Raw genomic sequence first — 23,037 nt, forward strand, 5'->3', positions numbered from 1 at the left:
TTTGCTTAGCTTTTTTAATTGCTTATAAATTATTTTTCCAAACAAAAAGCTTTTCAGCCATAGGTCCCATAATGGCTATAGCAAACACTATAGCTCCCATGTTAACTCTCCTGATACCCAACGGTTTCCCATTGGGCCAGAAGCTTAGGGAGAAGAGCTCACACTCAGAATGGAGGGTAGAGGGTAACAGCTTACTGCAGATGAAGGCAAGCTTGAAGCCAGCAGCACCCACGTGTAATGTAGATGCATAAAATACTCAGGCCTCAACTGCCTGAGTCCTGCAAGATTGGGGATGCCCCCAGGCTACTGGCCTTAAGCCTGCTCAACGCCGCCGCCCCCCCACATCCTTCAAATAATTCTCCCTCCCTCCATATTTCCAGTTCACCCTCGGTCAGCCTTGCTGGGGGCCTTGCACTGATGAGGAAGAAGGGAGAAAGATGAGAGTGGAGTAACAGATTATAGATAACAAAGAGTTGTTCCTTTATATTTAAGGGGAGACTACGGAGTCTTGAGGTGGCTCAAAGCTCTCCTCTCATACTGAAATCAAAACTATAACAGACCACAAGAATGCATTGTAACAGCTGAGCCCAAATGATGCTAAAGAAATCAGTGGCCAAACTCACTGGGTGATGACAGTCAGCTGACTTGGGTAGTTTCAGGGTGAGGGGACTGCCATGCTAACCCCTTTGCCAGAGCTGAGGGCTACTGTGGGACAGGGTAAAGGTTCCAGAGGCCTGCTCTCTCTTCTCCTGCTATGGAGAGAGAAACTGGAGTCACCTCATCCTTAGGGCAAGGAACCAGCCCCAACCCAGCCTCTATCACCTTCCTCCTAAGCCCAGGATAGATTCCTGTTGGGGTTTTGCCTTCTCCCTGTTACCTCTTAGAGTCCCACTGCCTGCCTAATGACCAAATATAGTGGGGGGTTTTAAAATCCTTCCCCCTTGAGTCAGATTAAGAAGGATGGGCCCCAGCATGAGTACTAACTATAGCAGGCAGGTAACACTGAGCAAGGGCAGAAGGGACCCACTTTATTGCTGTAATGCAGATCATTAAAAGCAGCTTTGGTGGAGTTTGGCACTTTGAGCTAGTAACAAATCTATAAAATATACATGAGGCTAGGGCTAGAGTCACAGCTGCACACACCATCCACCTTCCCCCATCCTGCAATACCAACGTAACCCACTTTATAGAACACCTTACTCTTGTCCAAAGTCAGGGTCAGGGAGATACTAAGGAATAAGGCAGAAGATGGGCCACAGAAGAGGCCCTGATTCCTTTGAGGAAACTTCTAAATTTGATAATGGGAGTGGAGGGGGCATGGAGAAATGATTTATTTTGGCCCACTCCTGAGGCAAGTTAAACTAAATGACCCATGAGGGGAAACCCAAAAAACAGAGTTTTTCTGGCTTTCAGTAGCCCACCTAGATCACAACCACATTGGTTCTGTAACTCTGGGGAAAACTCGTCCCAGTTCACTCGGTCTTCAGACAAGGTGATTTCAAAGGAAAACCTCTTACCATCCCAACCCCCATCTTCCCCCTGAATGCCTGGGATCCAGCCCAGGTAAGGCTGAAGGCTAGGGTGGATGGAGCCAGGGAAAAAGCCAAGAGGAAAAACACTCCCCACCCCCAAAACAAAGGACACTCAGGAAAACATGCAAAGGATTACAAAACAGATTGTGTGTATGGGTCTAAAATGGCGACACCAGCTGGAGAAGACTGCTATCAGCTGAGGAGAGGGGCAGACCTGTCATTTGTCACCGTCGGCTTTAGCTGAACATTAGCAAAGGGATTTCTGTGGAGAGAAGAGAAAAAGCGAGTCTTTAATGAAGATAATTCCAGCATCCCTGCTGAGGAAGGGGCGAAGCTTGGGGGAAATGGGCTTTGTTGGCTTCATTTCCGGCCTACATTTCCCAAGTTCATCTGGTCCTATTCCACCCAACCTCAGGCCTAACCAAGCCTTGCAGACAGACAGCAAGATGGGGCAAGGAGAGAGTCAGTGCTTAGATATACCATTAAAAAATTCCTTATCACCCCATTGAGTTTAAGAACTATCTGTCTGCAAGGCTGGCTGATGTTAAATAATTTCCAACAAACTCTTTTTTAAAATTGACTTGCAAATTAAAGATGAGTATTGGAATAATGGTGGGGTATGAAAGTCCTTTTTTAGCACCTTTCCTATAATGGGCCTGGGTGGGATTCTCTCCACTGAGCCAAACACAAGAGCTCTCATATCTGAGATTTCAAAGCTGTCTTTCAGACACGATGGATCAGAATCTTTTCCTCCACTGAATTCACTCTATTCTGCCCACTTCTGTCACAGAAGGGGCCAAGGGGAACTACTCCCCAGTTGCTAGAGGGCACCTAATAGATAGCAAAGGATGTTCAGCCACCCCATCTACCAGAGAGGGCAGGGAGGGAGGGAGAATTTGGAAACTACCCCACGTCCAGCTATTTTCACCTAGGATGTTCGATGGGAGCGTCCCACCAGCTGTTCTCCATCACCCAAACAGAAATTTGCTGCATAAGAGCAAGGTTAAGAAAGAACTGGTGCCTTCAGGAGAGGGGTCTTTAATGACCTTCAAAAGCACCACCCAAAATGTGGCCCAAATGGAAGAGCTTAGTGAGAAAAGTACCAATCAGTTGGGATCCCAATTAAAGCCGATGAGCTCTTTTCTTTGAGGAGTTTCCAACACGACAGGAACATCTCTCTACATCACACACACACAGATGCAGACAATGTTATGTCTAGCGATACATTATGTGATACACACACAGATGGACAACTGTCCCTAACACTCCACAAAGCCCCAAGGCAAGCACAAGGTACGCCCAAGCACTGGTCCTTTGTATTGCATCTGACACACATGTACGTGCGCACACACACACACATTATGCAGCCACATCTTGGGCTCCAGCAGGGACCTGCATCACAACAAGGGTCAGTTGTTAAGATGGCAACCCAGGTCTTAGCGAGTGATGGTTCCTCCTCTCAGGAGACTTGGAGAAAGACGAAGGGCCAAAAGCAGTAGCCCCACAGCTTTCACCAGCCACTCCAGGGAGAAGCAAGGGTCTCTGGGACTGATCTCATGCTTCCCTCCCATTTGACATCCTGACCTACTCACCGGCCCAACCTGGGGCCAAAGGGACAAGACACAAGCGGGCACGATGGAACGAGACAAGGACAGAATGCTATGAGGGACAGGGAAACGGAAGAAGACTCCTCTCCATTTTGTATCATCTTCTAGTTGGGGTCCAGGGATGCCAGGTGTAAAAGATGAGCAAGTGAAGGGGACAAGACAGGTTGAGCATAAGGTGCCCTTGGGCAGCAGCAACACCACAGACAGGACATAACAGTGGGTCAGCCTAAGGCACAGACAGGGGAGGCAGGCTCCCAGGTAGAGCCAGAGGAAGCTGGTCCCCAAGCCTTCTGAGTGGCATATTACCTTTTAGTGCTGGAGAGAGCTGAAGTGGAAACTCATCACAAGGGGCCTGGCTGGGGGACAGGAAGGAAAGGGCAGATCATACTAACCCAAGCCAGGGGCAAGCAAGGCAGGCAAGAAGGATAGGTCAACTGGGAAAGCCCAGGAGGGAAAAACTGGAAGAATTTGAGGGGAAAAACAAGATTGTTTTCCTTATTAACATGAAAGGCTTGGGATTATATAAATCTTTTTTCTTAAGAATGATGTAAAAAAGGTAAGAGATGCATGCAAACCTGCATAGCTCTTGCTTTACCCAAAACATATTTTAGAAAACTATGTGATGGCATAACTGTCTATACCACCGAATCCCAGTTGTTCCTACACATGCCCTGAGGGCACGTGGAATCTCCAAGGGGAAATAAATCACCGTTTCCATAAATCTGCCCTCTCCCTTGCTCGAAGGTTTCTTTTGAAGTAGAGGTGAGTGACTACGTGCTTGTATTTCTGATTAGGTCTCAAGAGATTGGAAGTGGAGGAGATGCTACTGATAGCATCCAGTTATTCTTGCAGAGATGAGAAAACAATGGTTTCTTGGCTCCATTTGCTCAAAAGCTTGTGGGCAGAGGAGTAAGAGCAAGTAGAAAGGTCCAGGAGTTAGCAGAAGTTGGCATCCGTTCCTTCCTTGTCCTGGGAAACCAAGATCTACAACGACTGAGTCTGGGCTTAAGAAGACACATTCAAATTTGGCTTCGGAGTGTGACCCTGGGCATGTCATTTAACCATAACTGCCTCAGTTTCCTTCTCTATAAAATGGATAATTGAGCAAGTAGGTGGTGAAGTGGATAGAATGTCAGGAAGACTGATCTTACGAGTTCATATCTGGCCTCAGATATTTACTAGCTGTGTGACCCTGAACAAGTCACTTAACCCTGTTTGCCTCAATTTCTTCAACTGTCAAATAAGCTGGAGAAGGAAATGACAAACCATTCCAGCATCTTTGCCAAGAAAACCCCAAATAAGGTCATGAAGAGTCAGGCATGACTGAAAAGCAACTGAACACCACCACCTCCCAGGGTTGTTGCGAGAATCAAATGAGATAATATTTGCAAAATTGCCTTACTAACCTTAAAGTGTTATATATGAATGCAAGTTACTATTATTTATTCACTGTAAGGCAAATCTATCATAATTCAGGATAATTAACCATATTTTTTTTTACTGAATTTCTACTATTTAAAACTCTCTCACAATGTTCTGTGGCAAAATCATTGTCCAGACTTAAAAAGTGAGGCCAAGGCCAGCATGCTTGGCAGGAGAGTTGATCATTACCATCTGAGGGGAGGCAGTGGCTGAGCGTGTCAGAGTGTTTATACACCAGCTAGTTATAAATTTATTTATAAAAACGATGTTTCTGTTTGTCCCCTCCTTTAGTAAAAAATCTAGCCTGAGGGAAACAAACAATTCCTACAATGTGTGTAAGGAACATCACTGTCCTTAAGTAACCATATTATTGTGAAGGAAAAAAACCAAACCAAACCCAGCCCAAAGCCTCCCCCAGCAGTTTCCTTTGTAGACTAGGTGTGAGCTCTGGCAAAAAAAAAATGGATTGGTAGGAAGGCATTAAATCCCTGGAGTCATCTTTGAACAAACACCACCACTTTCACACTCTGAATCTGAGTGGGGAAATTTTCCTTTCCTTTTAGGAAGTATCTTGCGGTCACTTATGAAAGCTGTATTTTGATCGATGCAATGACAGAGCCCGACACAGGATGACAGACGATGAAGCATGCTATGCCCCCTCTTCCCTGCCCCTCTCCCAACACAGAAGCGAAGGACTCCAAATGCAGAAGGATTCACAATAGCCAGCTTTTATACTGAGCTTTAGAGATCTGCAAAGTGTTGGACACATTTGATCTCATCTGAGCCTCCTGAATAAAGCGAGGCAGTTTCCTGGTGAGGCAAGTCTGAGGGTGACTCAGCTAGTAAGTGTCTGAGTCTGAATTTGAACTCAGGTCTTCCCGGTCTAAAACTCTATCCAATGCACCAGGCAGATGAGTGAATTTACTTTGCTTTGTTGTTGTTCCATTGTCGTATCCACCTCTTTGTGACCCTGTACACCATAGCGTGCTAATACTATCCCTGGGGTTTTCTTGGCAAAGATACTGGAGTGGTTTGCCATTTCCTTCTCCAGTGGATTAAGGCAAACAGAGACTTGCCCAGGGTCACACAGCTAGTATCCAAGTTCAGATTTGAACTCAGGTCTTCCTGACTCCAGGCCGAGCGCTCTACTCGCTGAGCCACCTCTTTACTTTGCATATTTACTACAAGAGTTTTTCTTCTGTCTCCATCTCTGCCTCGCCTCATAAATAAATCATAGATAAAATAAATGCTTGTTAATTTTTAAAAACTATCAAAAGAAAGCAGTGATGTATTTGGTCTCGTGACCATAGCATTTACACAGTGCTTCAAACAGGCTAACTTGTAAAAGTTTATTCATACGAAAGCATATAAAAGTGCCTGATACACAACAGGTACTTGTGATAAACATTTGTACAGATGGGAGGCCATGATGGAGACAGGTCCTCACTCCTGCAAAAGGCTCTGAGCCCCAAGCTTTACACCTGCTCCATAGTGAACTGTAAGGTTGGGCACTCACTCAGGGACCAATGAAAGGAGGACAGGTTAGAATATACATGCTGGAGATGTTGGCTTCGGGAAAAGCAAGAATTCGAATTCTGAAACAATAGTGTTGAAACCCTGTGATCAAACTGGATGGGAGGCTTACTAAAAAAAAAAGACTAGGGAGAAGAGGAGGAAAAGGAAAAGGGAATATGGTGGGTGATGAGGGAAAAGGGAATATGGTGGGTGATGAGGGAAAAGGGAATATGGTGGGTGATGAGGGAAAAGGGAATATGGTGGGTGATGAGGGAAAAGGGAATATGGTGGGTGATGAGAAAGTCTTCTCGGTTCAACTGCAAAACTTCCTATGATTGTAAAGTTCAAGTCATTAACTGCTACTAAATCTGGTGGCAGGATTCTGACAGTCGTCAAATGGCCCACATACAGCAAGACTGTCAAAAGTCTGAACCTGAGCTTCGCCTAGAAAGTGACTGTCTCATGAAAGAGGAAATTGGCCTAAATGGGAATATGAAATAAAAGAATATGACAGAGAGAAGCCTGTCTCAGTCTAGACCAGAGATTCTTAACCTATTTTGTACTGTGGATGCCTTTGCTGGTTTGGTGAAACCTACTAACCTCCTCCTCAGAATGTTTTTTTTTTATTTTTTTTTTCTCAGAATGTTTTTAAATGCATAAAACAAAATACGTAGGATCACAAAAGAGAACAGTTACACTGAAAAAGTTGGTGAAAATGTTTAAAAAAGAAATTCATGGAGCCTCTGAAATCTATCCACGGACCCCTTGGGGTTCCATGGACTGCAAGTTAAGAACCCCTGCTATAGACAGATCTTTGGTTTCCATCAGCCCAAGGAGGATGGGACCACAAAAACAGAGACTGATAGCCACCCCTGCCTCCAGGGAGGGTGGGGTGGGGAAAGAGGCTGATTCTCTAACAATCCACCTGATGAAAGTTGTCTTCGGTGAGTCTTAGGGTTTTCTTCCTCACCTCTTGGCTCCCTCTCATCATGCTATCTGAAAACAAAATCCAGAACACCTCATTTTCTCTGTTGCGCCCTAAATGCTGGTGGTTTCTTCTGCCCTCCCATTTTTGTCTTCTCATACTGGGTGAGAATCAGGATTTCACCGGGGCAAGGATTCTTTTCAACCCCCTGTGATTTCCATTATCTCACTCTCTCCATCTTCTTGAATAGTAGCTATGATTAAAAAGAAAATTAGCACCTACTGCCCAAGACTGGAGTCAAGAAGATGAACAAACTTAGCTAGGCTGGTCCTCAGATTTTATTTGGGAAGCATTTATTAAATATGTACTATGTGCCAGGCACTGTGCTAAGAGCTTTTACAAATGATCTCATTTGATCCTAACAAGTCTGGGAAGTAGTTGCTACTATGATCTCCATTTACAGTTGAGGAAATTGAAGTTATGACTTGCCCAAGGTCACACAGCTAGTATGTATCTGAGGCAAATTTGAATTCAGGTCTTCCCGACAAGCAGGCCCAATGCCCTATATAAAGAGGGCCTGAATGGTGAAAGCTATTGCTTCAACTGGAAAAAACAAACAGATTTTTAAAAGTCAGTCGCTCCAGTTGTTAACGAGAAAAATTAAAATTAAATTTAGCTGATGAACTTATAATTAGCTGAATTTATGTAAGATGCAGCCTGACATTAGGATAGAGGGTCAACTAGCTGGTGAAGAAGATAGAGAGCACTGGGCCTGGAGTTAGGAAGATCTAAATTCAAACTTGGCCTCAGACACTTAATTATGTGACCCCGGACAAGTCACTTAAATAGCTGCTTGACTCAGTTTCCTCATCTGTAAAGTAGGGATAAAAGCATTTGAGCAAGGTTGTTGTAAGAATAAAGAGAAATTTGTCAAGTGCTTGCAAACCTTAAAATGCTATATAAATGCTAGATATGTATGTATAGACATGATTATGTATATTTACATGTTTTTATGTATAAAATGTTTATATGTATAAATATGTTTATATTTATAGCTTTAGTTGTTAAATTTGGTAAAATTATTTGTCTATATAACATATATATGATCGGTATACACAGATATATACAAATATGTGTGTATATGTTTATGTATATTATGCATTTATATGTATAAACACATTTTATATATAAACATGTATATATTTATATATTTGGTAAGTGTGGTAAAATTATTTGTATATATAACATATATATGATTGGAAAACCAATATGTACGTGCATTTACATTCACACATTTATACTTATATGCCATGTATATGTGTTTATGTATATTACATGTTGGTATGTATAAACACATGTTTATGTGTATAGATATGTGTATATGTATATCTAGTTGGTAAAATTATGTGTGTGTGTATACATACGTATATGCATGTATATATGCGTGTGTATAAATCAATACATACATGCATTTACATATACACATGTATATAGGATATATATACATATATATATAGGATAGAGGGCCAGCCTTGGAGTCAAGAAGCTGTGAGTTTGAGCCCACCTCTGACACATACTGATTTGTCATAGGCAAATCACAGAAGCTCTCAATGCTCCAGGTAATATGCTATGAGGCTATAAGCTATAGGCAGTTTCCACACCAGGAGTTCTGCCACACAAATGAAGTTATGGGTCCAACCTCCTTCAGAAAAAATTAATAATGTAAAACACATTCAATGATCAAGCCAAGTTTTTTTAAATAATATTTTTACATTTGAAAAACTAATGGTGACCTTAAATTTTTAAAAAATTATAAAAAGAGTACAAAACGAAACACTTAACAGTTTCCAAAAATGGTAACTCTCCAATACTGTACCCAATTCAGCGTTATCTCTGGGTGGAGGTTAACTGTAATTGCAGGAAATCAGCAAAATCAGGGCTTAGATTAATCGATACTTAATTATCTCTTGTGGAGTGGCCTCTTTGGAGAGGATTCTTGACGTGTTAGATCTTGGATTGGAGTTGCCCTGCCTCTCAGGGTGGGCCTCACCTAAGGGGGTGGGGGTCGGGTGCAAACCAAGAGGACAAACTCACTGAAACATCTGCTTGCACCAATTCCTCAGGAAGGAAAAATGTGAACAGAAGAGGCCTTAGACTTAGCAGGAGTTTAGAGACTGTCCTTGAGTCTGAAGAGCCTTCTATATTGGTACACAGAAACTAGAATGGATGGCACTGAACTCCACTGTCTTTGCCAGGAAAGCCAGCATCCTGATCAGCAGCTCCCTAGGGGTCCAGGACTCTTCTCAACTTCCTTCCTCCACCTCTCCCAGCATAAAACTCCAAGGGAATGTGTCAAGGACAGTCCTGCACTTGAAAGCAGTTACACTGTTTCCAAGTAGGGTCGAAGGCAGAGAGGGCTGCAGCCATAACCATGGCCTAGAGCTGTTCCCATTGTCTTCCTTTTGGACTTCTTTTGTGGCCCTGCTGGCTGGTGACCAGACTTTGGAAGAAGTGATGGGGGACTGGCCCAGGCAGGGTGGCGAGTACCTTGGAGGGCAGAACTTTGATGGAATCCCCTAATATATGGCTTACTCTGTGAAAGGAGAAGGAGAGAAAAGTGCTTGGGGCAGTCCACCTTGAATAAGGTTGTAGGAGGAGAGTCAGAAACAGACAAAAACAGGAAGGGAAGATAAGGGAGAGAGGTGTCTGTAAGCCAGACTGGTGGTCAGAAAACATATTCCTGCCATATGGCTGAAAGTGTCCAAGCTTAGGGCTTAGAAGTTAGATCTTAGGAAGAGAGATGTTGCTGTTTAGGCCTGGCTGCTATGCTTCTATGGGACAATTTGAGGGAAGATATATCATTCATATTTGTTTCAAGGGGGCCCAAGTTGGGGGTGGCAGTGGTAGGGGCAGGGGGAAGGTGCAGATGTGAGTGCTACCTAACCTTCTGATAGGTCCTACAGCATTGGCCAGACTTGCAAGTCAGGAGACTTGTTTTGATCCGGGCTTTATCAAGCTTTTCGTTATTCAGATTTTCTGGGCTTTAGTTTTTTCATCTGCAAAATGGGGGTGATACCCATCCCCTCAGTATGGGATGACCAAATGAAATCTAATTTGGTGCTTTACAACTGTAAAGTGTTATATCCATATAAGTCATTATTATTAGAGGAATTATTTATAGCAATGAGGTTATTCCCTCACTGCCCCTCTATTTAATGACCTGTTTTAAGGGGAAGCGATCTATTCCTTGGGCTGGCAGGAATCTCTCCCTGAAATAAGGGGTGGTATGGGAGCAGCAGTTCCCTAAACCAGACAACTGGCCTGGGAAATTTAATTCTTCTCATTCTATAAATTTGGGACAGGGAACTATTCTGAAAACAGAGACAGGGAGATTAGACAAAACATGTTGGAACCCAGCTGGAAGAACAGGAAGTTGGTGGGGTAGGGAGTGGGGTGGACAACCACAGACAAGCAGGAACAGAATCACACTAGCTGAGTTGAGGGGTAGAGGAGTTGGCCTCCTCAGGCCCCTGGCACAGCATCCCCTCAGCTGAGCCAAAGTGGCCAGACGGTTGGTGACTCTCACAACATGACCCTGAGCTCCGACAGACACAAAAACAACAAAAACTCATCCACACCTCCAACTAGGTATCTACTTCACATCCTACACAAAGGCAGGCTCCCAGCCAAGACAACCAAAGGAACATTTTGCCCAAGGTTCACTCGATGGATTAAACTTGGAGAGGGAGTATGTGTATTGCCGGGGTGAGGGGGATAGACACTCATGTCCTGGCTCCCTGGGTAGCAGGTCCAGCCAGATGGCAACTCTTTGGAAACCAACCACAAAATGCTGCCACTCTTGAGGCTCAGGGCAAGGCTGGAGCAGGGAAACTCCAGCTCAGGATTCAGGAGACCATACCCCTCCCAGCCCATTGGCTGAGGGAACCACCCCCAGGCCTGCTTGCTCAAGGCAATACTCACCTACTTCAGAGGGGCCAAGGCTCAGGCCAGATTGTGAAGATGAAAAAGGCACTTGAGAAAAAGCTAAATGCTGCTCGCCTCATCAATACAAGGAGCCAAGACACACCAAAGGAAATCCTCAAGCAGGTTAAACTGCTTTGGATGAGAACTAATGAGAGCGTTTCTGAAGAAAGTCTGATCACTGGTAAATGACTCATTCCTGATTGGTGGCAGAAGCATAGCACCGGGAAGGGCTCAGCGGCAGCCGGAGAGAAAATCCCAAAGAGCTAGTCAGACCCCACATCCCAGGAGTGATACAGAGAGAAGAGGATGCTGAGGCCAACCAGAGTCAATCTGGGCATGGGCGTGCAGCTACACGTGTGGCTGGCTGGCAACAGAGAAACCAGAAGCTTCTAGACTGAATAGAGACGAGAGGAGGGCAAAGGGAAGGAAAGGGAGGAGAAAAATCCATTTTCAGGGCCCAAGGAGGGAATCAACCTTTTCCCAATGGATTTAGGTAAAAGCAAAGGACTAGAGCCAAGTGAAGAAACCACGGCTCTCAACAGACTCTCAGGCATTGGCTACTAAGCTTCAGAGATGAGAACAGATCAGACTCTGTGCTTAGTTAGGTGGGGTCAGTAGTGCTGCTGCCACCACCCCCACCACTCCCACCCCACCCCCACCCATCCTGGCAGGTACTCAAGCACGCCAACATCTGAGGAGTCTGTCCAGAGCCACCGGGCAGTGAGTGAAGATCGTTTGGCACATGAAAACTTGGAGCAACTTACTAACTCTAGTCAGGGGGGGCAGTTCAAAACCTGGCCACTTCAACATCAGCACTGCAATAAAAACAAAATGCGGTTGGTATGAGAGGTAGAGCCTATACACCCTGGGTAAGCAAAGGGGCATTTTGTTAATCTGAGGACAAACAAGGAGCTCAATGGAGCTGTGGGCACCCCCCATAATTTTGTTTGCACACTGCTTCTGCTGAGAAAAAAATAAAAAAAACACACGTTTTACCCTTTGGAGAGGAAAAAAATGTATATACAAAGGAAAGGAGACCACGGGTACCTGAGCCTAGCTGGGGGTGGTGGGTAGGGGAAAGAAATAGCAAATCAAACATTCTCTTCCTTTAGGTCAACTGCTCAAGTGGTACCAAGAGTTTCCTTGTAAGCTCATGGAGCATGTGTGCCCACAATGGGAGGAAGAGCAGCCTAGCAAGCAAAACCTCAAATGCCCCTTACTGGATCCATGCTCCCCAGAAGGCAAGTTCTCCGATACCATTCAAACTGAAGAATCAAAGCAACGGGAACCCTGGGTTTGGTGTCCTACACCCCAACCCCAACCCTCACAAACACACTCTAACCCAAGCTTACATTCACATCAGCTAGCCCCTTTCTTGCTTGCCTAGGGAGGGAAAAGTAATACTTTTTTAAAATAATACCAAGTTATTCTGCCAGGACATCAGGTCATTAACCATTCCCTCTTGCAAGGAGTTGTCCAGAGAAGAGAAATTATGCCAGTGAACTTGGAAACACTGATCCACTGAGGGAAAAGAGAAAAACAGCTCTCTATGTATCATACTGCTGTACATGTGTACGCGTATGGCCTCTATGAAGGAGGAGCTTCTCTTCAAGAGTTTATGCAGCCCAAAAAATTTATCATGCTGTAGACAACTTGGTGACATGGCACCACTCCGCCCCTGGCGAGGATGGTGGTCCATAGTTAATAGACATGCATAATCCATCACTGGGCCTATATTTGAGGCCTTTGCAGCTTGCTTAGATGCTGTCAGAGATTGCGCATTTATAGACTAGCCTCTGAGAAGCCAGGGTCACACCTCCATGCCATGAGGCGGCATTGGAAGTGTTTTGTGGAGGTATTTCTAGATAGGCAGCAATCTCTTCTGTCACATGCCCAATACCCAAGTCTAGTCACTGACAAAACAGGAAAACTCAAAAAAGTCACTGAAGCCCAACTCAATGCAATAAATAAAACTTTTATTCAAACAATTTACTCCAGTACAGGGCACGTTTCTCTTCAGATAAAAAAAAAAGGAAAAAGGAAAAGGAAAAAGGAAAAAAAAAAGATTTTTCAGTACTTTACAATCTTCATACAAGTTTTGCTATTTTGTGTATACATTCAATCCACTGAGCATAAAATCCCCTGGATTTAAGATCTTTTAGCAACATCGTCACCCCAACACGGAGGGTTCTTAGTACATAGGTCCGTGTTCTGCCTTCCCCCTCCCCCCGCCCCTTTTAACACAAAACAAGAACCCCTCTCTTGCTTTCTCTCTCTACATATCATATGTATTGCCAACAACATCCTAGTCAACAGGTAGGTAGGAGGTTTTAAAATCACACCGGAAAAGGAAGTGTCTACGGCTTCACAATGAAGGCTTTCACCAACACGGAAAGGGTAAAGTGGGGCTGTTGGCCCTTCACTCACTTCCCAGACAGAATTCAGTGGGTGAAGAAACAAAACCAGTAGCCATTGAGTCCCATGTGTTTGTCTCTAAAGTGACCAAGACATACAAAAAGATGGACAGCGTTTAGGAAAGAATGCAACAGGAGACTGCCTGCTTAGCCCACCCCTCCCTATAAAGGGACAGCCTGGGGCCCGGGTCTTTAAAGCAGCCTTGCAAATAGCCACTTGCCCAGAGAAGTGAGGTCCAATCATTTAATGTCATTTGTGTTACCACACGCCTATGAGGAAGGAGAGCTGGCACATGGTAGGGACTAATCTGCAAAGCTGGTTTAAGGAATAATTCCAAAAGGAAGGAGAAAAAAATATATATATATCTACCTATAATCTTTATCTATCTATCACTACAGGTAAGATAGATAGATCGATCAATCGATCAAGGTCTTTGGAATTCTCTTTAGTCGGGTGCATATTCCTTCCCCAGCCCCTACCCAGGTGCGCTAAAGTGAGGTAACAATACCCTGCTACAAAAAAGATATATATATATACATATATATTCTATATACACTTATAAAACAACTTCATTGAGAAAGACGCTTTTGATTGGCCCCTTGGGCTGGGTCCTAAGCAGATGGGCATCATGTCCCAACTCTCCTTCACAGAGAGCCAGCCAGCTTTTCTAGTGGGCCAAAACCTGACAATCCACTTTTCTATATGCCACCTATGGGCAAGGGAATACGGAGATGGGTTGAGGGGTGAGGGTTGCATTTCAAGCCTGCCCTCAAAGAGAAAGACCTTAGTCTCTCTAGAGCCTTTAGTCTGACTTCCCTTTCCTAATAAAGAAACTGGGCCTTGAAGCCAGCGAAAGTCATATTGAAAAAAAAAAGTAACAGTACGTACACCATAGTCCATGCATATTGGGTCTGGATGGGTTTTGTTTCGTGGTGTGTATGAGTGTGTTTGCATTTTGGGGTGCCATGGAGGGAGTCCTTTATCTGCTGAGGAGTTGGGGCTTTTTTTGTTTTTGTTTTTTTGCCTTCAGACTCTAACATGGCTCAGGAAAGAGCTTGAGAAAAGGGATAGTGCATTGTCAACATCCAAAAGCACACGGGGAGAAGGAGGCAGCAGAAAGGTTGTAGACACTGCGTCCAAGCTGCTGCTCCCTGAGGGAGCAGCCCCGGCTGGGCAGTTTGTACTCTGAAAGGCTTTGGACCAGAGTTGGAGGCAGGGCAGGGACGGAGGATAAAGAAACAGAGATGAAGCAGCACCATGGATCCTTGATGATCACAGAGTTTAAGATGTCACCAACCGAAAGGCAAGGGGGAAAAAAAGTCTACCCAAGGACAAACCAATGAGTTGAAAAAGGGGGAAAAGAAAAAGGGAGAGGCCAAATAAATCAGAGAAATCAAGGCAGGGGAGGGGAGGGGAAAGAGAAGCAGAAAATCTCTTCAAAGCAGCAGGTGCCATTTCTAGTCAAGGGGTCCTCACACTGTTGAGACCAGAGTCCCACTGCCACTGTGAAACAGAAAAGTACAGGACAACTGCCAGACGGAACTCTTCATGGTGTATTCAAAGGACAATAGACCCTGCTCCTCCCCATCCCTGCACCCCAGGCACACAGGCCCCCACCCTTCCCATGCAATATCGCTTTTCTGAAGCTCCAAGGGGCATCCCTCCCTGGCAGACAGCAAGGGACTATCATTTAGTTTCTTTAGGGTCCCCTGCTCCCAGGGTGGAAGAACGGGAGAAGGCAGCAGCACAGGCTGCAGCCGGGGACCTTAGCTACTTCACCTCAGGTGGATTCTGTTCTCTGCCTTTTTAGATCGATCACCTATTTCAGGCCATGGGTCCCAAGTTTGGAGCTAGGAAAATGCCTTGCACCTTTCAAGTGGGAGGGGGAAGGCTCTCTGTTGGCCAAGTGAGCCAAGACTGCCTAGAAGTCATAGGAAATCCCAGTGCTATACAACCAGGCCTGCCTCATGTGTAGAGATTATTCATACTTCAGATAGGGGTTGGAACCTTCCAATTCCGAGATTCTATGACAAGAAATTGAGACCCTTTTTCTTGGCTCACCTCAGGAGAGTGGGAACTAGGAGGCCACACTAAGGGTCAAAGGGCAGGGGTTAAAGAGTCTGATAATTAACGAGATGGGGGGGGACCCTAACGCCCTCTGCTGGATGCCCAGCTCAACCTGTAAAAATGTTGGCCCAGATCTCAAATTTCCATGAAGGGCCAACTTGTTACCCCTTTGGTTGCCATAACCAAAGGAAGGTTATATGGGGATGAAATCCTCTACCCTGTCCCGTCATCAACAGGACAATTGTACATAAATCCAATCGGGGTAATGTATACTTTCTAATTTGGGTAAAGGAGGGAGCAATGGGGCTAGGGAAGCTCCTAGTTATCATTCAGATAACCCAGGGATTTGTCTAGCCAGCTTGGAGGCAAGTTGTCTAATCTTGAAAAACAGACCCCCAAGAAAGGGTTCTGAAAATGAGCCAATGAGGGCACTGACAGAGGAAAGGATCCCTAGGGATCGGTGACTGAGTAATGGCCTGAACATGATTTCTTCATAAATGTATTTGTAGGCCCAGATCCCCAATATCAGCCCATCTACCCTACCCACCAGATCTCAATCCCACTCTTCCCAATTTACCATCCAGGCATGCCTGTGGGGGTGGTCTTTACAAGCTACAGATGCTCTGCCTTTGAGAACAACCCACCCCGGTTCCCTGGCCAATGAACTCCACATCTTCCTGAGTCTAAAAGTGGCATGTTAATCCCCAGGTAAGGTAGAAGATAAAGAAAGCCCTCTTACCTGCTCACAGATCGGGAACCATAGTCATCTAGGCCCTGGGGAAGCAAAAGATAATCGACATATCAGCTGCAAGGTTTTTGAGAGTTACACGCTAGCACGGCCAACCCTGAGAATGTGCCAGGTTCAACTTACTGGAGATAGAGGAAGAGAAAGCCAGGTCCTAGTATTCTTTAGGAAAAGAACATGGGATGGGTTCTCTGCTCTTCCCTGTTACTATTTATGGATGCAAGTGGGTTTATTTAATTCTTAGGTGGAGGTAGAGAGGTAATGTGCCCCCATGAGAAGACAAGGTAGAATGCGTGGAAAACATTTGTTGTGCTAAGGCCTAGGTAGAGATGATGGTCCATTCAATTACATATGTATCAACTGAGGAGGGGGAAGAGGATCAGGGCACCCTCCTAAGCTAACGTGGACCAAACTAACTTTTTTCAGGCATTGGGAAAAAAAGATTTGGTATATTCCCCTAGGCCAGGGGTGTGGAATCTGCGGCCCTCGAGAACAAATCCTTTTTAGGCCATCACCATGCCAAGGGTTTTCCCCCACCCCCAGGGCTGTTCCTGAAGACTGAGGCAGGGGCTCCTACCCTCTCTGTTGGGCACTTGGCAGCTGTATAATCTCACAGCAGTAGCTCTGAACTATACCAAGGAGTTGTCAATCACCAGAGTGGAGGCTTCAGGGTTTTACAGTAAATTTAACTGGAACGTATAATTGTCTATTCAAGCTGAATGCTTCCATATGGTGAGATACACGTGAGACACACAGCCAACGATGCACAAAAGAATAGAGATACTTCGCTTTACACTTCTGAAGGTACCCTTGGTACTATCCCTGTCACAACGCAAACTCTCCTGGGAAAAGCTATAGCCTCACACCATAAGCGATAAATTATAGAGGACGGGGCTAGCAAAGCTACCCACCCCTCTAAGCTGCAGAAGGAAAAAGCCCTAATAGACCTTCATGACAAACGATTCAAAGACTGATTTCAGAACTGGTGTCATTTGAGGAGACCTGGCTGAAGAGGTTCAGGCACGGGCCAACAAGCTAATCACCTCCTCCTACATGTAGTGGTTTCTATAGAGGGTTAATTGACAGACTTTGGGTCAGGAAGTCAAGTTAAGAGTCCAGAGTGAATTCAACCTGAATCCAGCCCCTTGGAAGCCAGTCTCGGGAGAAGCGCATTGGGGTATACGCCAGCCCACCTGGTGAGGGTGTAAAGGCCACACCCTGCTTTCAGGTCACAGTTTGCATCACGGTTCAGGTCATGTACTCCCCCAACAGGCAGAATGAGTTCAGGGGGCCACATTTAACTCATCTCAGCACCAGTAGGGAACCTCTAATTTCACATCCATTTCCTGTTCAAGAAAACCCATCCCATCCTTTAATCTCACAGACCTGGTGCCTACCCCGATGCACTTCCCCAAGATTGGTTTACAAGGGGCTGGGTTCAGGGTGATTTCATTCTCTCAAGACTCCTAACTTGTAATTCTTTAGAGGTTGTCCAGAAACACACTAATTTCAGTGCTGACAACCAGGTGACTACTGGGGAGCACCCAGGGATCAGCAGGATCTGCTTCAGATTATGCTGGCACTTCTCACATAGGGTCTTGGCCACAGGAGCAACTGCAGGGGTTTCTGATGGCCCTAATACCACATTGCCAAATGGGGCAGACACAACACAGGCATATAGATCCTTCATTTCTGATGCCACTAAGAAGCTACAGAAACTCAAGACATGGAAAAATGCAAAGCACAGGAAGAGGCTAACCAGAAATTGTGTATGTCCCTTAAAAAAATCCCCCAAAATAGCAAGACTAGCCATAAAGATAAGTGTCTGTCCGCAGGACAGGGGCCTGTGGAAGTGCCCCAGTAGTAGAAAGGTAAGACAAAACAGTTGGCCTCCAAACACTAAAAATGCCAATTTGTAGCTTTTTTTTTCCCCGTTCCTGCCTTTGGCCCCAGAACCACAAACTGAAGTCATTAGCGGCCAGCAGTCCAGTTTGCCTGGTATCTCACCCTTGGAGAAACAGGTGCACAACTGATACACAGCCTGATACAATGACTCTTCCCAAGGCACAGAGAAGGGAGGGGATACTAAAATATAAAAGCACCCGCCCTTTAGAAGTTTACACAGGCTATGGTGGGGCATACTCTACCCCTGCCCAGTTCAGGCTCTTCTTCTGGAGAGGTGCCAGAGAAGAGAAGGGAGAAAGAGGAAGGGTATGTCAGGGAGAGATGGAAGATACAGATGAGGGAACCAGAAAGCAAATATGACTTCTACATACATGGCTACCCCCTCGGATGGGTCCGTGCCAAAAGAAGGCTACAGGTGTCAAGCGCAAGGGTGAAGAGAAGGGGGAGCGCTGAAGCAGACAAGTGTCCCTGACTGCGATCCAAAAGTCAAACAGAAATGAAGCATGTATTATCGGCACCCTGGCTCCCCTTTCATAATCATGGGATGACCAAGACAGAGTCACCCTCTTGGATAACAATAATCCATGGGCAAGTTGCCTGGCTTTTCTGGGCCCAAAGCTCTGTTCCTTATGGAGAATTCCCTCATTGCGGGAAGGAGGGCTGATGTCTCTGAACCACCAGGGACAGCTCCCACAGCCCAAGGATAAACTGCAATGCAGGTAACCTGACTTGTGTGAATAGATAGGGAACTGGAAGGGAGGAAAAAAGTAGAAAATTCATGAGCTCTTCTTCTATTAACACTTCTAGTCCTAAAGCTAATTTCATTACTGTTGCTGTTGACCTAAAGAGTTTGTCTTGATTCCATAGCAAAGTATGACAGGGAAAGAAAATATAACGGAAAAAAAAAGTTGTACATAATTGACTTCTTTCTCCCCACTCTATCACCAAGACCTATTGTTTCTCAGGTCTGTTTCTCAGAATATGCTATTGTCCCAATATAGAACGCCCTCCCACCCTTACCTTCCATGTATATGAGCAGTAACTATCCCTCAAGGACAGGTGTAAAGTCCCATCACACGATGGGGCTGAGAGGGGCATCACAGAATCATAGATCTCAGGGTCAAAGAGAGGTCCTTTAGAGGTCCTATGTTGGAGCTCCATCATTTTACAAATGAGGACACTGAGAAGTTAGGGGACTTGTCCAAAGCCATACAGGCAGTGAACGTAGAAGAGTCAGGATTCAAACACAAGCCCTCTGACTTTCTAACCCTTCCTCTCGAATTTCACTGCAACTGATGAACTCTCTTTTCTCTGAGAAAGCGTTATCAAGTGAGATAGTTGTGAAGCACAGTGCCTGGCACTGTGGGAATGCACCCATGCAAAGTTAAGGAAGGGAAGATGAGAATGCCAAAAACAATGACTGTGGCAACGGAAACAACCACAACAAAGCAGGTCAAGCCGAACACTGCGAAATTATAATGATCAAGCTCGGCCCCGAAGGAGAGTCACGAGAAGACAACTCCACTGAGGCTATGTGGAGGCAGGGGAACCACGGGCTTGGAATCCTGCTGCTGTGTTGGATGAACTATTTTCTTCCCCCCTGTTATTGTTAGAGTATACGGGATGGCTCTTTGTGGTGGGGGGGAGGTGGGGGGGGGGGAAGGAGAAGAGATATGTTTGGGAAATGTAGGCAATGTAAAAGGACAATAGAAATTTATTTTTAAAATGCATTCTCTATTTGTTTCATGTGTTCCTAGCTCTCCCCAGCTAGACAGTAAACTTCTAAAGGGTGGGTGCTTTTATATTTTAGTATCCCCTCCCTTCCCTGTGCCTAGCACTTGTTAATGGACAAAATTGAGATCATGCTTCTTAGGAGAGTTGACATATATTATCCCCTGGAGGGGGTGGGGTAAAGAAATGGACTATGGTCCCTTCTACCCTCATGGGTCAATGGTGACAAGCGAAGGGAGTCACGTGAAGCCACCATCTATGTCCAAGCTGGCAATATTTTTTTTTCCCCAGGTTTGCAAAACAAACAAAAAACAAACTCTAGGCTCTGTTTGAAGGAGCTGAGCCAGAAGATCAGAGGTCCCCACCCACCACGAAAGCTGTTTGTAATAACGAGGAGAGCAGCTCTGAAGGTTCCATTGTCAACTGGGTGTTTACTTGGCTGTGCGGCTAGGTTCCAAATGGCTCCTCCAGGCCACCTGAGCCTTGCAAGAGGGCTCTTCTCTCCCACACTCATTTTAAATCATACCTTTGCCCACAATAAGAGAACACCAAACCCAAAGGCTCCACTAGCTGGGGCATGACGGTCACAATGGAAACACGGCATCTGCCAGGACTCACGGCTGTTGCCTTGGTATAAGGCTAGTAGTGAGTGGGGAGTGGTTGGCAGAGACCACTGGCACTGTCTTTAAATGCCCGGCTGTAAGTTGTAAGGAAATCCTGCAATGAACTTTTGGAGAAAAATCTCAATGACCTGAAATAGACCCACATGGAAGCCTTCCCCCCACCCTCCATAACACACATCAAGGACAGACCTCTTCTGTGTTTGGGGATGCATATACAGCATTGTTGGGGGCGGGGGGGGGGGTGGCACCACAGATATTTTTGTCAAAGTTTATTTAACCAAGGAGCTTGTACATAGTATAAAGCTGAAGTAAGGTGATCCTGCTCCCAGCTAGTGATATTTTAGGGGGAGGCAGGGAGGGGGTTAGCAAATGGAAGGAAACAGTTTGAGGGATCCTGAGGTGTTTGTCTGGAGAATGACGTTTTTGTTGTTGTTGAGTTTTGTTTTCAACCCTTTCTCTATGGATCATTCCCCTTACCTCAGGAGGGGTGGCAAGTAAGAAGTCCAGTGAAAACCAACCTTCCTTATGTATCAACACCCCCCACCAAGAAAATGAAGGGGAGGTTCTGAAGCCAATCATCTATTGGCTAGACCCCACTCCACCAAAGGACCTTCATGGCTCAGCTCCCCAGGCTTTAGGCTTCCACCCAGACAAATCAGAGCCAGGGCATGGCTCCAGCAGGTTCAGACTCCCTAAGCTGCTCTGCCAGCCCTATAGAAGCCCCTCGTCTTGGCCGGTAGGACGGTCTCACCTGGGAGAAGGCAGGTACAGCCACGCTGTAAGGTCTTTGCTTGAAGGTGCTGGCCGTCTGGGCAGGGAAGGCCCTTGAAGAGGACACACCATAATCCGGGGGTGGGATGGCCAGATCCTCTTTGTCTAGGAGATTGCCTGTACTGCTGCTCTTCCCTTGTTGCAGGCTATATGAAACAAGGGAAGGCGGGGTAAGTGAATGCCATACTCTGCTCTCCAGGTAACAGTTTGCCTTGGAGGTCATCTAACCCACTCCCCACCTTTAGCTGGCAGGATGACTTCGGGGGCCATGACCACCTCACCTCAGCAGGGAATCCCTATTTTCAAACCCATTTCCTGTCCAAACTAACCATCCCAATCCTGTTATTCTGGGTTTGGGGAAAGGCAATCAGAGTCAAGTGATTTACCCAGGGTTACATAGCTATTGGCCAAATTTGAACTCAGGTCCTCTTGATTCCAGGGCCAGTGCTCTATTCACAGTGCCACCTAGCTGCCCCCCATCCTGTTATTTTCTAAGAAGTTGGCCCCTACCTCAAAGAAAAGCAGGAAAATATGCACCTCCCATCCCTCTCTGGTGAGGTGGGGACTACTGGTGTGGCATATTGCATATGCTGTTTGACATGATTAATGTGTTCATTGGTTTTGCTGAAATGCTTTTTTACCCCTTGCTTCTTTTAAAGTTCTTTTAAAATTCATGATTACAAGAGATGACTCACTGTGGAGGGGGAGGGAGAGGGATGTTTTTGGAAATGAAAATTATATAAAAACAAAAGATAACAAAAAAAGCAGTTGATCCTAGTTGCTGATTCAGTTGCCTAAATTTCAAACATTTTGTCAAACTCCCATCTGGGACATTCTAATTTGTATAGACAAACCCTAAACGATGAGATGCTTTGGAATCTGTGACCAGGTTGTCTCTGAGCCAAGACTAGAAGTTGACCTCAAAGGGAGGACTCAGAAGAAACAAAGAATGTTTTTCTAATTTTTTTTTTTAGGAAAAAAATGCCCTTCCTTTTCTAATTTTCCTTTTTTATAGCCAGCCTTTATCTTAAAAGCTGTCAGGGTGCTCCTCTTTAATAGCACAACTCTGTTAAACTGCCCAAAGATTTCAACATGGAATCCCATCCCCTACCATTACCTTCTCAGCATCAAGAGTAATCTTTGGCAGCTGGTGGCAAAGCGGATGGAACATTGGGCCTGGAGTCAGGAAGATCCGAGTTCAAATCCAGTCTCAGATACTTACCAGCTGTGTGACCCTGGGCAAGTCACTTCAGCTGTCTGGCTCACTTTCCTCAATGCTAAAACAGGGATAGTGACAGCACCTCCTGTGATGTTAATGGAATAGGAAGATCTTTCCCCATTCATTAATAGGCTAATGTGACCACATGTGTTCAGCCGTGATGTCTTGCTGTTTTGAACTCCAGCTTCCAGCTGAGTCACATGAAGCCCATTGCGGGAGTAACTTGTTTAAAGGGAAAGCTTGCTTATGGGAAGGCTTGCTTACTTGAAGGCTTCCACACCTTTTGGTAATTCGGCATTGAAGCACAAGGGTTGTGATGCCTTCTGGCTGTATATGTATTCTGAGGTTAGCATTTTGCTTCAGGGCTCACTCATTGGAAGAATGTTTGTTTGATTTGGCCAGACTAGACTCTGGGTAGCCATCAAGGAGCACCCCCATTCCCCCTTTGAAAACTCAGATGTTGGTGTTTCTCTCTCTGGTAACTATGTATGTATTGCTTTGGTCAGACAGTTGGATTTGTCTGTTGATCTGTGCTAATTTCTCAGACAGAAGCCCTGTCTGTTGATCTGTGCTATT

At 45.4% G+C, this 23,037-nt stretch overlaps 1 protein-coding gene across 4 annotated transcripts in view; it reads right to left on the bottom strand.

The window, feature by feature from the left end:
* Window positions 1-23,037, bottom strand: part of BAIAP2 (BAR/IMD domain containing adaptor protein 2) — a 171,514-nt gene continuing 148,477 nt past the window's right edge. Inside the window, exons 12-15 of one of the 4 annotated variants that reach the window (XM_036754697.1) lie at window positions 21,223-21,388; window positions 16,207-16,241; window positions 11,750-11,800; window positions 1-1,794 (exon numbers count right to left, since the gene is read on the bottom strand). In XM_036754697.1, coding sequence (XP_036610592.1) covers window positions 11,773-11,800; window positions 16,207-16,241; window positions 21,223-21,388 — 229 coding nt within the window. In that variant the 3' untranslated portion in view covers window positions 1-1,794; window positions 11,750-11,772. Of the gene's footprint in view, window positions 1,795-11,749; window positions 11,801-12,940; window positions 14,904-16,206; window positions 16,242-21,222; window positions 21,389-23,037 lie in introns of those variants that run through there. The other 3 variants (XM_036754698.1, XM_036754695.1, XM_036754696.1) reach the window with 3 other exon arrangements.

This window comes from Trichosurus vulpecula, chromosome 4 (genome assembly GCF_011100635.1).
Source record: "Trichosurus vulpecula isolate mTriVul1 chromosome 4, mTriVul1.pri, whole genome shotgun sequence".
NCBI lineage: Eukaryota > Metazoa > Chordata > Mammalia > Diprotodontia > Phalangeridae > Trichosurus > Trichosurus vulpecula.